The sequence below is a fragment of the Dermacentor variabilis genome, chromosome 11 (genome assembly GCF_050947875.1).
Source record: "Dermacentor variabilis isolate Ectoservices chromosome 11, ASM5094787v1, whole genome shotgun sequence".
Taxonomy (NCBI): Eukaryota; Metazoa; Arthropoda; class Arachnida; order Ixodida; family Ixodidae; genus Dermacentor; species Dermacentor variabilis.
In genome coordinates this window covers 76,809,222-76,824,379 of record NC_134578.1, presented here as the reverse complement: position 1 = coordinate 76,824,379, position 15,158 = coordinate 76,809,222, and the positions used below count along the sequence as shown (strand labels likewise).

Genomic DNA, 15,158 nt, shown 5'->3' with positions numbered 1-15,158 from the left:
CGGCACATATTCAGAAATTCCAGTCGGCGAGAAGTTCATTGAAGCGCAGCGCATACCGAGTATATTCATAACGCAACGCGACAAAGTGATGGCGCAGGGAGTCGTGTTTCGAAAAGCAGCACATACCCAGTGCAGTTGTGGAGCAGCCCGCTGATGCATCTGGTTGCTGTCTCTGAAGAGCCCTGCCGACGCGAGTTCGATTGCGCACAGTGCAAGATAAATTTAAGGAATCGTTTAAGAAATAAGTGGCATATACCCAGTTACCCAAGTTGGTGCCGAAGACGTTCATTCAAGCGCAGCACACACAAACTGGCAGATACCCAGTGAACCAAGTTTGCATTAAAGAGGTCCATCGAAGGCCAGCACAGACCGAGTGGTCCATGCCCAGTGCGCAGAGTCAGCGTCAAAGTGCTTCTTCAAACAGCGGTGCCAAACAAGTCCGGCATATTACAGCGCACCACGTAGGCATGAAAGGAGGTCGTTGAAGAGCAGAACGTAATAAGAAAAAACCAGCCATAAAAGTACGCACACAGGAAACATAGAAGAAGACAGGACAGAGGATGGCCTACGAACGATTTATACGACAGTGCGGGGCTCTAATTTATAAAGGGCACTCTGTCGCATGAGCATTGCCCAATCGGCTTATCACAACCAACCGGCAAGGAAAAACTACCAAATTTCAAAGGCCACACGCACCTTCTATATTCCAAGGGAACTCACATCTATATTCACCTAAGCCCATTGATGAATTTGTTATCAATACCGATATTAGGTAATCGTAGAAAAGCAGAGTCACGCGATCATAGCAAAAGCAGTGAAAACCAATTAAACAACCAAACAAAATCAAGAGTGCAAAAAAGCAGTAAAACAACACTCAGCAAAACCTATTACGCCTAATAATACTAACTGACCAAACACATTAAGTAGAACTGAACATGTCACGCTTAGCGGTTTTCTATTAAGTCCTTACGATCACAAAAAGATCCCATGAAGCCGGTTTCCTTTACTTTCCATGAAGTCAGTTTCCCAGGATCTTAATACCACCAAGGGCCGCCTTACACTTGCACTCATTGCAATGAAGAGCCAAATGTGACCCAGTTCCCTTTTCTAACGATTTATGGTGCTCCCATGTTCTGTCATTGATACACCGGCCCGTTTGGCCAATCTAGACCCGGCCGCATTTCATAGCGATATTATACACAACACCAACGGCACAGTCTACAACTGACTCGTCAAGCTTCTTATCGCACTGGAGCTGCTTCTTGCTTCTGATGCGCGCGCATAATCCTCTCAGCTTTCTTGGGGCCGATAAAACAGGCACTCCATACTTGACCACAACCTTTTTCAGGTTGTGCGGGCCGCTATGCGTATAGGGGACCACTTGTGGTCGCTTTTGTCCTGACTGGCATCTGTTTTCTTTCTTCCTTTCATTTTGTGTAATAGGGTCCCTGGCACTGCAGATATGACAGAGCATGGGAAGCCCACCTTTTGAAGTATGCCAATCCGAATTCTCAAGCTAGTCTTAACCATGTGAGCACACAAATTGGTCAAAGGAGATTTTAGGCAAAGACAGGCGATACCCTTCTTAATAGTCTTCGGAAGTGTGGAGCCATCAGGAAACAATTCTTGCTTTGCTCTGGGAAGATACATCCAGCAGACTCACCCTCCTAAACACTTAATGTTAACATAAAAAAAACAGCAAACAATTGTTGACCGGCAATTCACGGGTAAAGGAAAGGCCTTTCCCTAGTTTTCTAAAGAAGACATTATTTTTTACACGAAACTGGCGTGTGTCAAGGCATATTCAGTTCCTAAAATCACCAAAAAACCGTCAACTTGACTAAAAATTTGCAGGACTGAGCCATTGTCAACAGAGGATGCCAAGGCACGGTCAATAGAAGCTAAAATATATTCACATCACTGGGGCAACACAACAGCCTATGCAAATGCCCTTTTTTGAACGAGCATGTCCGTTTCAAAAGAGACAACTGTGGAGCGAAGGTAGAACTTAATGAGTGGCAAAAACCTTTTCACACTAATCCACGCTGATTTCTGAAAAGGTATGGCCCCATTAAACTCAATGCATTCACGTACGGCCTCTTAAAAGTTCTGCATACGGTACAGATTAGAACAAATCCTGAACATCATTTTAACGTCCCTGCCTTTCCTGCATTTTTATTTCTCTCTCTCTCTCTGTCTCTGAACGTCAATTGCAAATAAAAACGCAACGTCATTCTGCACTTTTAAAAACGCAGTGACATCTCTCAAATTCTTGGTGGCGAAGGGATAATCCAAGTCTTCTCAAATGCTCAAGAAGAAAACGGCTCACTTGCTGCCTAGTTTGCTCAGCGGTGCGCGCCGTATCTTGAGGGGATCCCCAGATGGCTCATGCCTTTGTGGGTGCTGTGTTCTCGCAGTTCAGCTGTTGTGGAAGCAATAGACGGCACAAAAATCACTTCGCTCGCCGCTGCCAGCGCGCCTCCTCACGCCAGCACTTGCGCAGCTCGTACCCGGCGCCTGGCGACGACTTCGAGGTCAGTCGATTAGCAGTCGGCATGCCACCGCTTGCGTTGCTGCTCCGTCCTTCTCGCACGGCGCTCGGCAACACGCTCACAAAAAGAACACGGTACCTCCACAGCGCGCGCATAACCCGTAGCAACTGCCATAAGAGATCAGCACAGCGCACTTCGCCCACTCTTCTCGCCTGCGAAGCTTCGCCTCTTTTCGCAGTCCCTCCTTCGCTCAACGCCACCTAGAATTTCATCCAGGATAGCGTTGGTTTGCCGCACGTTCAGCGCGCTTCTGCGTACTTTAGCCGGCGTGCGATTCTCTTCTCCTCCGCCAGGTGCCTTCCCCCTCCGCTTCCTCTGCGGCTTCACACTACCCCTCGACGATTCTCGGTACATCTAGCCATTTACACTCGCGCCTAAAATGTTCGGTGGTCGGATTCGAACACAGGACTTCTAGTACAGAACCCGATATTGAAACCGTTACGCAACGGACGCATGCATTGTTGTGGAATAAGAGACGGAGAACTTTGAACTGATGGAAAAACGACAGACGTCCTTTCGCTTCGAGCGCATCAAGAAGACTGCTTTATTTTTCACTAGAAGGTATGGGAAATGGGAGAGAGTAGTGAGAAGGAGAAAGACATAATACACCATGCCACACAAGCATTCTTGCACCACGCACGCACCAAAGCCATCGCCACAGGCCGGGCTGCCAGGGTCATGAGCCTCCGGGACATGAACGCTTGAGTGCAGTGGGGCCGTGCGGGGGCCCAAGGACCAGCATGTCCGTAACTCCCCTGTGTGCAATAAAGTTATCACCACCACCTCCACTCTTGGAACGCACCACCGCACCGCCGGTTCGTTTGTATACGTCGCGCCCGCCAGTAAGGCACGTAGTTTGACGGGTATCAAGTGTCCGGCGCCTCTGAGAAGTTCTCCTTGCCACTTCGTCGGTGGCCCGCAGCGCGGGGGTTTATCAACTGTCTGGCGCCGCTGGGGAGGGGGACCCTGGCTCCAGAATGGAGGATATACAACAACCTCCCCCGGATGAGCGAACTATTATTGAGCTCATTGCTCTACAATCTCCAAGGGATACAGCAGCTGTATCGGTCGCTTCACCTCAGTTCCCCCACTTAATACCAGTTTGCAGGACCGCACCCTGCCGTCTCTACCCTTAAATGTTTCCTTAATTCTGGCGGTCTTCGACATGTGGCGTTTCAAGCGGTCTTCCCTCAGGAGCACCAATGCGCCTTTCTTCAGATCACTCGATGTCGTTGGTCGGCACATATGTGCCGATCTGAGCTCCAATAAGTACTCTTTCCGCCACCGTCTCCAGAAACTGTCGGCCATGGCAGTCCGGTACTTCCAGCGTCGTGAGAGATGCATGCCACCGCCAGGAATTTCGTCCGGCAGCAGGTGTGGAGGAAGGGTCGTCAACTTTCTTCCGACAAGGAAATGAGCCGGTGACAGTGGTTCTGGCTCTTGAGCATCATCATATATGAAAGTCAAAGGGCGTGAGTTGATCACGGCCTCCACCTCATAAAGAACGGTGGTCAGTTCTTCGAAACTCAAGCTGCTCCGACCTAACACCTTTCGCAATGCTACTTTCACAGATCGCACCATCCGCTCCCAGAATCCACCCCACCAAGCTGCCCGTTCAACAATAAACTTCCATCTGATCTGGTTTCCGGCGAAGTATGACTGCAATTCCTCGACCCGCAACAGCATGAACATTGCCTTTAGATCCCTGGCTGCACGCTTGAATGTGAGCGCGTTGTCCGAATACACCGTCGAGCAAATTCCACGGCGTGCCACAAAGCGTTTAAAGGCCAATAGGAAGGCTGTAGCCGACAGGTCGCTGACAAGCTCAAGGTGGACGGCACGTGTCACAGCACAGGTGAAAATAGCGATGTAGCATTTTTTGCTGTCGCGTGACTGTTGACAAATCAAGGGCCCTGCAAAATCGATGCCAACGATGTCGAACGGGTTTCCCCTTGTCACTGTGTCAGCTGGAAGTGGGGCTACTGGTTCCGTAGCGGGAGGGCAACTTTGCCTGTGACAGACGAGGCACTGCTTGATAATTTTCTTTACGGCCTGACGTCCTCGGATAATCCAATACGATTCTCGCAGCTGTGCTAGAGTATCGCGTACGCCCGCGTGCAGCATTCTCAAATGTTCCTTCCGTATGAGCAGTGACGTGAGGGGGTGATTGCCAGGGAGAACGATGGGATGCTTAGTCTCTTCGTTGTTATCACTGAATTGCAAGCGTCCACCAACTCGCATGAGGCCCTCTTTGTCGAAGTGTGGGTTGAAAAGCATAACAGGAGAGCTCTTGTGCAGCGGTCTTTGATTCTTCAGGTTTGAAATGTCGTCGCTGAACGCATCTCGTTGAGCTCTAGCCAACCAGTATCTTTCGGCGCTGATTATTTCTTCAGCTCGTAATGGGCCGATCGTCCTTCCTTCTTTGTTGTGGCAGTTGTCGACAAAGCGGCGGACCCACGCGGTTACTCGCACGACTCTGCTGAATGAACTATAATTCTCAACATTGAAAATTGCCATGGATGACGATGATACTATGGGCATCACCGTCACCTTTCGCTCTTCCATTTGGCACTCCCCAACCTTCGAGCTCGGCTCACTTATCGTTGGCCAACACGTGTCATCCTCCTGAAGCCAACGGGGTCCTTTCCACCACAGTTCGCTTTCCCGCAGGGCCGATGGGAGTATGCCGCGGGTGATTAGGTCAGCGGGGTTGTCTGAGCCTGGGCAGTGTCTCCAATCCCTGGGATCTGTCAGCGCCTGCAACTCTGAGACTCGATTTGCCACGAAGGGCTTCCATCTGGCAGCGTTTCCCTTGATCCAGTACATAGCTACTGTAGAGTCAGTCCAGAGGATGGTAGCAACGTTCTTCAGATCCAAGGCCTTGGTAACGTAGTGGCATAGTCGCGCGCCAATAAGGGCTCCCATCAGCTCCAATCGGGGTAGCGAGAGGCGTTTCAAAGGGGCCACTCTTGATTTAGCCATGACCAAGCTGACATTTGTTAGTCCGAACGGAGACTTGGTCACAATATATGCGACAGCACCATAGGCCTTCGGGCTTGCGTCACAGAAAACATGCACCACTTTCTCCGTATCATCGTTTCTAAAGTCTGCCGCTATCAGTCTTGGAATAGACACTCCTTCGATGCGTGGAAGCTCCCTATACCAGCAGTCCCACTCAGGCTGCAAGGTTTCAGGCAAGGGATCGTCCCAACCAATTCCCAACTCCCACAACTTCTGGAACATTACCTTTACGCATAATGTGGTGGGAGCAATAAATCCAAAAGGGTCGAAAATTCTTGCCGAGACCTGCAGCACAAATCTCTTGTTGTCGGCTCTTGCGGAGAGGAAGTCGATGAGTGAAGTTAGGTTGTATTCAAAGTGGTCAGTCTGAGCATTCCAACCCACTCCCAATACCTTTGTAGCTGCAGCATATCCAGCATCAGCGTTCGTTCTCTCCACATTGCCATTCTCTAAGAAGTTGACGAGATCGCGGTCGTTGGACATCCACTTGTGTAGCCGCATCCCTGCTTGAGACAATATATCTTTGGATTCCTGGCACAAGACTTTACCCTTGTCAAGGCTGTCAACCCCAGTTACAAGGTCGTCCACATAAAGATGCTTGCGCAGAATACCTGCAGTTTCAGCATACCGTTCCGGCAGGCCTTCAAGATGATGTTGCAACGTTGCAGCCAAGAGAAATGGGCTCGACGTGACCCCGAACAGCACGTGAGTCATGCGATAGGTCATCACAGCTGGAAGCTCTTCCCCTTTCTTTGGCGTCATAGCGTACCAGAGAAACTGCACAGCGTTCCGATCGCCCTCTGATAGTGATATTTGGAGAAAGGCCTTTTCAATATCCGCAACGATGGCAATGTTGTAAGTGCGGAAATTGATCAGCAGATCAATGAGCTCTGGGTTTAGGTTTGGGCCACTTTCCAAAACATTGTTCAGTGAGAGGCGATTTTTGGCACTTGATGATGCATCAAATACTACCCTCAGTTTTGTCGTCTGGCTTTCGCGACGAACAACTGCTTGATGTGGCATATAGTACACCCGACCTTCCGACGTGCCGCAGTCCTTGCTGGCTGGCTCTGCATAGCCCTTTTCTATGTAGTCTCTTGTGCAGGCGTCGTATTCCCTAATTAACGAACCTCCTTCCAAGAGGCGCTTTGTCTGTGCTTTAAGACGCCTTGCTGCGCACTCTTAGTTGTCGCCAAGCTCGTAAACTATCGAATTCCAAGGGAACGACACCTTATAGCGGCCATTCTCAAAGTTGACGGTTTCTTTATAGTGCTGAAGGACTGCGTCCTCGTGACGAACTGGCTCATGTTCCTTGATACCGATGTGCTCGAGCTCCCAGAAAGACTTTAGTTGTGTTGATATTTCCTTGTAAATTTGTTCACTCACTCCTATCCGCATCACGCCAGCAGCCGAGGAGCAGACTCCTGTTGACTTCCTTGTGCCGACCTGGCCCTGGACTGTCCATCCGAATACAGTCTCCACCGCCATCAGTTTGGAGCTGAGACGCTTAGTGGATCCCGTGACAATTTCCCAGTAATGATCAGCGCCAATCTAAAGGTCCCTGGTTCGATCCCGGGTTTCGGCACCAAAAAATGTTTTGGAATAAGAGACGGAGAACTTTGAACTGATGGAAAAACGACAGACGTCCTTTCGCTTCGAGCGCATCAAGAAGACTGCTTTATTTTTCACTAGAAGGTATGGGAAATGGGAGAGAGTAGTGAGAAGGAGAAAGACATAATACACCATGCCACACAAGCATTCTTGCACCACGCACGCACCAAAGCCATCGCCACAGGCCGGGCTGCCAGGGTCATGAGCCTCCGGGACATGAACGCTTGAGTGCAGTGGGGCCGTGCGGGGGCCCAAGGACCAGCATGTCCGTAACTCTCCTGTGTGCAATAAAGTTATCACCACCACCTCCACTCTTGGAACGCACCACCGCACCGACGGTTCGTTTGTATACATCGCGCCCGCCAGTAAGGCACGTAGTTTAAGGGGTATCAAGTGTCCGGCGCCTCTGAGAAGTTCTCCTTGCCACTTCGTCGGTGGCCCGCAGCGCGGGGGTTTATCAACTGTCTGGCGCCGCTGGGGAGGGGGACCCTGGCTCCAGAATGGAGGATATACAACATGCATCGAGAAATGGCATAGAACGCCCTTATGAATTTGTCGCAGGCTAGCCATCAAATACGTGGTTCGGATGCGTGTATTGTGTTTTTATTGATACTAAAGCTTTCTCTGTGTTGTATGCGTGACTACAAAAAAAATGTATGCACTTTTCATTTCATTTGATTTCATTTCCTTTATTATCACCTTGAAGGTCCGAAGGCGTTAGACACTTCACTTTGCCGAGTGCTTGAATCCTGCTTCACCTCTACCGCGGGTCGGTCCTCCTTTCTGCCAACTAGAGGCTACCAGCTTCACTGCAGAATATTTTTTTCCGTTCAGATTAACCGCACCCAAATATTTGGTGAGTGCATACAGCGGGTGCACTCGTTATGGCGGCTGGACTCCGCTGCGCCGGAATCCAGCCGGCATTGCATTTATCGAAAAGTTCTGACGCAGACCTACAACACGGAAACGTTGTAAAGTGGAGCGTCGTTTGCATGTCGCACTTCCCAATTACATATTATGCAGTGACACCTGCAAGCCAGAAGTAATATTACCGCCTATTTTATCAACACAAGGCGATCCATTTGCACAGAGGGCCCTGCCTGGGAAACCAGTGAAAAAAAATGTGTACAACCGCTATCCGACCAGCTTTCACGGGAAGAAATACGCATAGTCTAACCACCGGTAGCTCATGTGCCTGCTAAAGAGTGCCAGTAACACGCCTTGTACATGTAAAGAGTAAAAGCGAGTTGATCCGCGCAAGTTGACCCATGGAGATCCATCGCATTGCCGTTGTTCGGAAAGTTTTCTGGCGTTAGCGCACACGCATCCGCAAACCTTGGAAAATGCTAAAATTAAAACGAGCACTTCCACTACTTCAACTTTAGCTTACCTTCTTTTACATTGGAGTGGTTGTTGCAACACGCGACAGCGCATCACACCTTTCATTCGACGCGCAGTTGCGGCAGAAAGCGGGTACTTCTCCTCGCTAAGGATCGCACCAAGACAGTGCGCTACCCGGTCGACGCCGTTCGTACTTACGCACTATACTTTCAGTGATTCAGAACCAACGAACGCAATCTTTGACTTTACTAATCTGCTTATGCCTCTCGTACACGCTCCTTGCTTAGACACGCACTGCGGTAGAATACGAAAGTAGTATTTTCGACCGCTCACTTTCCCAGGTATCACTTGCCGTGATTAGATAAACCAGCAGAGGGGATTCTAACCACTCCAATGGGTCGTCACGTTTATGGTTACGCCGCGGAAGCGCAAAAATGCCGCCGACGTTGTCGACTGTCCGCTGTCCTTGAAGAAAGAAAGCCTTTCACGAAAGTGCCACTTAGGCGAACACCAACAGTCACTGTTTTGCTTTGACGCTCTTCTAGAAAACCTGAAATGCCCCAGTGTAGAAACGCTGCACATCGTAGTTTTGTGCTACCTCTCTCTATCTTTCACTCCCTTTCTCACGAGTACGGTAGCACAATGGCCAAGGTCCAGTTAACATCACTGCCTTTCCTTTACCTTTTCTCTTACTGTGCTGGAATCGCAACCTTTGTTTTGATCTGCACAGAGACTGTCCCGACTTTGAACACAACAGCATGGAGTAAGAGATCTAGTCCTAGAGCACGTAGGGCGCCGTGGTAACAGCTCTGAATTGGCGTCGATACACACATTGTATAGCAGCTCTTACTGAGCAGTGGTATTGTTAAGGCCTACCCAGTCTCACTTCAATACGCGACACATAGTATAATAGCACCTTTGCCTCTTGCCTGTACCACAATCACTTTTGTAGTTCCTTCTGTATTTGACCACAACAAGGCAGCGGTTCGCACGAAGATGGACAGTGCTGGACAGACGTGATTAACAGTGCTATAACGAGGAAATTTAACTCAAGCCAAAGTTTCAACATGGCGACGTGTCTTCGTCAGGGCAGTGATTTCTTGCGGAAAAAATGCAGCTGCTACCCTGACGAAGACAGACTGCGTGTCTGAACGTTGGTGTCAGCTACATTTCTTGTTCAACCATTCTCAAACGCCTGCGCATCTCAGTCCTCGCAGTTCTTGAAATGCAGACGCAGATATTTCCAGTGCATGCCTCAATCAGCTTGTTTCCATCGTGCGCACTATTACGTATTCACACTGCGTCAGCGTCGCAGAGCATCACTTTATTTTCCGCGCAGAGTTCAACTGGTTACTGAACAACCGCGCACGCGCATTCCATCGCTCTCCACCGGATCTGGGAACCTTCAAAGGCACATCGCGCTGGAGCAGTTCGTATGGCTGCCCGTCGATTTTATCTCCTCTGCGCCAATATTTCAAACTAGAAGGCATCGCCGTTTCCTACCACATATGCGCAATACTTCTGCAAGGATCGTCTGCTCAAACTGCAGCTTTGAATAATGAAGATTACGCCACATTCGGGCACGTGAAGATTACGCCACCACGTCGACCTTCGGCTACTCTGCAAAGCAACCCGTACACAAGACCCACTGCAGGTCTAGCCACGGCGCGCAGTTCTCTATGCGTAGCCGCACCCTGTAGTAGTCCGTGCGAACGCTTCGTAACGCCGGCAGCAGGGCGAAAAAAATTGGAGGACGCTTAAGCTTCGCCTTCAAGAGTGGAACGCGACAGCGTTCCCGTCGACCCGCCAAGGGGTGTAAGACAATGGGCTACGGCGCAGCGACTACGCGCCCTGCATCGGACGCGGTGAGCGTCGAGCAACGCAGCGTTCGGCGCTACAACGAAATGTGCGCCTGAGCAAGCGACGCACGCCTGAGCCTTAGAAACAGCTCGTTTCTAAGGCAACACCGCGTTCACTAGAGGCGCTTTTGTACCGCTTTGAAGCATCGAACTCGTGGCTCAGTGGTAACGTCTCCGTCTCACACTCCGGAGACCCTGGTTCGATTCCCACCCAGCCCATCTTGGAAGTTGCTTTTTATTTATGAAGTGCCTGCCTTGATTTATCGCTCACGGCCAACGCCGCGGACGCCGACGCCGACACCGACGCCGACGCCGACGACACCGGCTTTTCTGCGACACGAGCTCCTTAACGCTATCGCGTTAACATTGTCGAGGTCAGGCGGAGGTTCCTGCCGTCCGTCGAGGCCGCTGCGGCCGCCCACGTTCGCACCCTGTCTGGCCTGTCTGGCCGTCGTCAGGGCGTCGTTGTACATTTGCAGCTCGGCCAGACAGGAACACGAGCGGAGAAGTCCGAAGAACCTCCATTCGCTCATGGAACTGCCGATGCACAGCGTGCGGAGACACTGTAACACGGTGTTCTCGTCGATCTCCTCGTCGCGCAAGACGCATTCGCTGAGACCGAGACACTCCAGGCCGCGACAGCGTTTCGCGTCGCCGATGTTGGTCAGCCGCAGGGACTCGAGGGTGAGTCGGGACGGCGCGTCCACGACGTGGGGGTCGAAGTGGCTGTAGTTCGTCAGCGAGGCGAAGCTGAGAGACAGGTCCGTGACGTTGGAGAAACTTGCGGCGTCGGCCAGGGACCGCTCCGCGGTCGTCGTCAACTGCGAGAGAAGGCGGCGGATCGAGGGCTTATTTGGAGCCAACGCAAGCTCGACGGCATCATTTAAAAAAAACTACATTACCCTGGCTTTATTAGGAGATAAAGAAAAGCAAGTGATTTATTAAAGGCTCAAACGCATGATCAATCAGCATTGTGTCAGGCTGTTCGCGACAGGTGAGTTAACTGGTGTCGGTGGAGCTTCGGTCGTCTGAGAAGGGTGCTCAACATTCTAAATAGAGTAAACTGGCGCAACTGGAGGCTGAATCCGAAGCGTGCATAGAAATTGAAGCTTGCATACACCTTTCTATTTAGGCAGCAGATAGGTGCAGCGCGAGTTGACATAATAAGCAGGGCTTAGCTACATTGAGTTGCACTTATATTTGGGCGTCAGTCTTGTTAAAGGAGAGAGTCTCGTTAAAGGAAGACGCTACCCGCCTCCAAAGTGCTACCGAATCATACGTCTGCTATATAAAAGACGTATTCGCCTTTTGTCATAAAATCTACACAAGTCCTACAAAGTAGGCAGAGTCTTACAAAGTAGGACATATCCTAAAAGGCATTGCGGATCACGCGTTTAGTCTCCTGGTATTTAACAACGTTTCTAATACCGACGCCATCACAAAAGAATGCTGCCTCTTCGATCAGCAAAGAACCGCCGTGCCACCCATCAATTTTCCCACCTGCTAAATACCGCCGCGACAACTTGCATCGACCAAGCCCGCCACCCTCATGCGACAACGTGGCCTGCATTGTGCGTCGCGAACTCGAAGCTGCGTTTGCCGCATCGCCCCTGCAGACGCGCTGGGACAACTCCGTTGAAACAATATATTTGATCCAGTTCGTTGTTCGCCAGGAATTCGCTAACCTAGGCTTCCTTACCACCTGCCCTGTTAACCGCCCGGATGCTAGTATGGCTCCTCGCTCCTCCTATGGCCATGCCCTACCGCAGCCTACCCTTTCCTTCCCGTCATCGGAATCCGTCTGAATCAGGGGCGTAGCCAGGAAGTTGGGGAGACTTATGGAACTTCAGCTCCCCCTCGAATCTTTTTCGTTCTGTCATGCACCGCCGATAAAAACAACCCCCGGTGCCGGAAATCATTCTGGATTTTGTCTACAATGTATTTTTCACGTTCGAAAAGACATTTCGGCGCAAAGATTGTGAACTCGAGCTGGATTTCGTGGCAACGCCCATGCACCTAGAGTCACATAACGCAAAAGGCCCCATCGAAGCACAAAGTTTCAAGGCGTTTTGATGGCGAGCGGGCTTGTCGCGGCATCTAGCGGATGACTTGAAATCTACGGAGCGCATGGATTTCAATTCCGAAACAAAATGGGTATAAAGATCACAGACTTTTGATGCGAAAGCTGCATTGACATTTCCCAAGTCCTGCTTTAGATTTTAAATTCCTGATCTTTCTGTGTTTATTATAAACCCTATGACGCCAAAGGTGCATTGACTTTTCTAAAGTCGTACGTCGAACCAAGCGAGACAAGCCAACTCAACACACTATCAGACAAGTTGACAAAGCACGCAGCGAGGTCCGATGAGACCAAGCGTTGCGATGGTTGATTTGTGTCGTCACTTCAGAGAAAAGAATATCAGCGTTTCTTTCACCTGCGCCAAAGCATCCATGTCAAGACACTAAAGCCAGCAAAGGTAACTACGTTCTTAGTTATTTTTTCTACTTTACTTTTATTCGCGAGGACACATTGAGCCTCTTCAATTTTCTTGTTCACACTAACCGCGTGCTGCCAGAGCCAGTCAGACAAGCGCACGGCGCACTTCGGTGTGCCTTCGTTTTTCTGTAGCCAAGTGAATTTTGGCCTCAAAGAGTTTTGGACGCTTTCTGGCTAGCAGACGAAAAAAAAGCAACAATGGTCCCTCGACGCTGTCACTGTAGGGACTTGACGTATTACAATGCGTTCGCTTAAGCGCAACCTCTCCGGAAAGTCTTGTCTCGCCGGTGTAGGATACCGAGCTGTATGAGTATGGTTCTCTGTGGACCAAGCATCTCACGTTTTCTTCCGATATTCCTTTAGTAGCCACATTAGCTGCCCAAAGTAGGCATTAGATTGTGGCCACCATGCTTGCCCTTGCGTTTCTTCATTTCGGTGCCTCCGCCCCATACACAAAAAAGGGAAGTTGTCGCATCTTGAAAGTTCGATTTCGTTACTTCTTCTTTTGGGGAGAGTAGTGGCCACGGGACTCTTCAGTTGCCGGATACTGTTATTATTGCGGTAGCAATTATATGGACACTCCAGGCGCATTCCTGCCGTCGCCGTCTCCCTCACGTTTCTTACAAAGTCCAAGGGCGATAACATCGTCACCGCGCGCCGCATATAAAGTCCAAGGGCGATAAGTCCCCGCTCGCGCTCTTTTTCTTCTAGGCGCTTACGCTCTTTATTTTCTTCTGAGCGTTTACGCTCTTCTTCCTTATCCGCAATGCTCTCTAGACATTCCTTCACTTCATCGTCTTCTGCCCTGGTCGCTTCGATTGCCTCAATGATCTCCGGCTTCCTCTTTGATTCGGCAATTCGGAGGCCCAACTCTCTGGCCAAGCCTAACAATTCCGCCGTCTTTAGTGTCTTGAACTTCATGACTACCCTTAGTGCTGCTAACTCTTCACTCCGTAACAACCTCCACGTACTCGAAACTTCCGTCAACGGCTAGAGAAAAATCACTGCTTTGTACTTCCATCCAAACAATACGTAAAGACAAGTGATATCTTAGTGAAGAAACGCTGTGCACTCACCATATGCAGTCATGAATCCTGGCACGTTCCTTCCGAACGTTGTCGCCAGCACGAAGAGGAGACGATCTCTTAGGTGCCGTCCAAAGTTGGGGTCTCCCAAGTAGCGTATCCCGCCACTGCCACAAGTTGTTGCGTTCACCAGGGTAGCGTACCCCAACACTACCGACAGTTGTTGCGTCGCCTGTTTCTCGCACCTAGACCGGCGTAACAAGTGGGGTAACCTGGCGTTGTCGGCGGGCTGCAGGCGTCCGGTAGACCATGGCGATCAGGCAGGGGCGAGACGATTTCTAGTGCGAAACTTCCCCAGTTTATTCAACGGTTGATGAAAGAGAAGAAGAGAATGAAGTAAAAGAAGTACATTGCGGGACCCTTTAAATAGGCCCACTAAAATCGTAGGCGGGGTCTTGCTCACATCAACGTCACGTGACATGCACTGAGTGCCATGATGCTTGGCGGCGGCACACACTTCCCCAGGACAATGTTTTGTTTCCCCAGGACAATGGTTGCCACCAGCCAGGACAATGGCTGGTGGCAACCCGCGAGTTCTGGGGATCGTATGCAGCTGGTCCCTTCGGTTTCGTGCGTCGTTGGTTCGCAGAAGAGGCGTCTGGTTGTGGATAGGCTGCTGATCCCTGTCCTAGGTGACGTTCGCACGTGCTTCTCTCCGCTCGCGGCTACACGTGCTTCGGGGATCGTAGGCGGCTGAGCCCTTCTCCCACGTGACGTTCGCACGTGCTTCTCTCCGCTGGCGGCTACACGTGCTTCAGGGATCGTAGGCGGCTGAGCCCTTCTCCCAGGTGACGTTCGCACGTGCTTCTCTCCGCTGGCGGCTACACGTGCGTCGGGGATCGTATGCGGCGTTTGTTCGCAGAAAGCATTCTTCCCTTGGTCGCACACAGAAAGGGGTCTGTGATCACTGCGGGGCGCTGCATCCACGCGAGACAACCATAGCAAATTAGGAATTCATCTTCCGTTTCAGTTGAGCCAGGGCTTTCGAGCATCCTTTTTGCCCGGAGTGGTACACGCCAACCGTAACAGTGGCAATACCACAATATCGTCATGAGGCACGTCGCAGCGGGGGATTTCGGATTAATTTTGACCACGTTGGATTCTTCTACGTGGACCCAATTCGCAGTAAACTGCCTTTTTGCATTTCGCCCGCATCGGAATGCAAAACAGCACGGATCTGATGCGGTGCCCA

General features: G+C 50.6%; 1 protein-coding gene across 1 annotated transcript; it reads right to left on the bottom strand.

Moving 5' to 3' along the window:
• Positions 1-3,578: 3,578 nt before the first annotated feature.
• LOC142563343 (uncharacterized) lies at positions 3,579-6,335 on the bottom strand. The gene has a single exon (XM_075673904.1). The coding sequence runs from the start codon at positions 6,333-6,335 to the stop codon at positions 3,579-3,581; it is 2,757 nt and encodes a 918-aa protein (XP_075530019.1).
• Between the last annotated feature and the right edge of the window lie 8,823 nt (positions 6,336-15,158).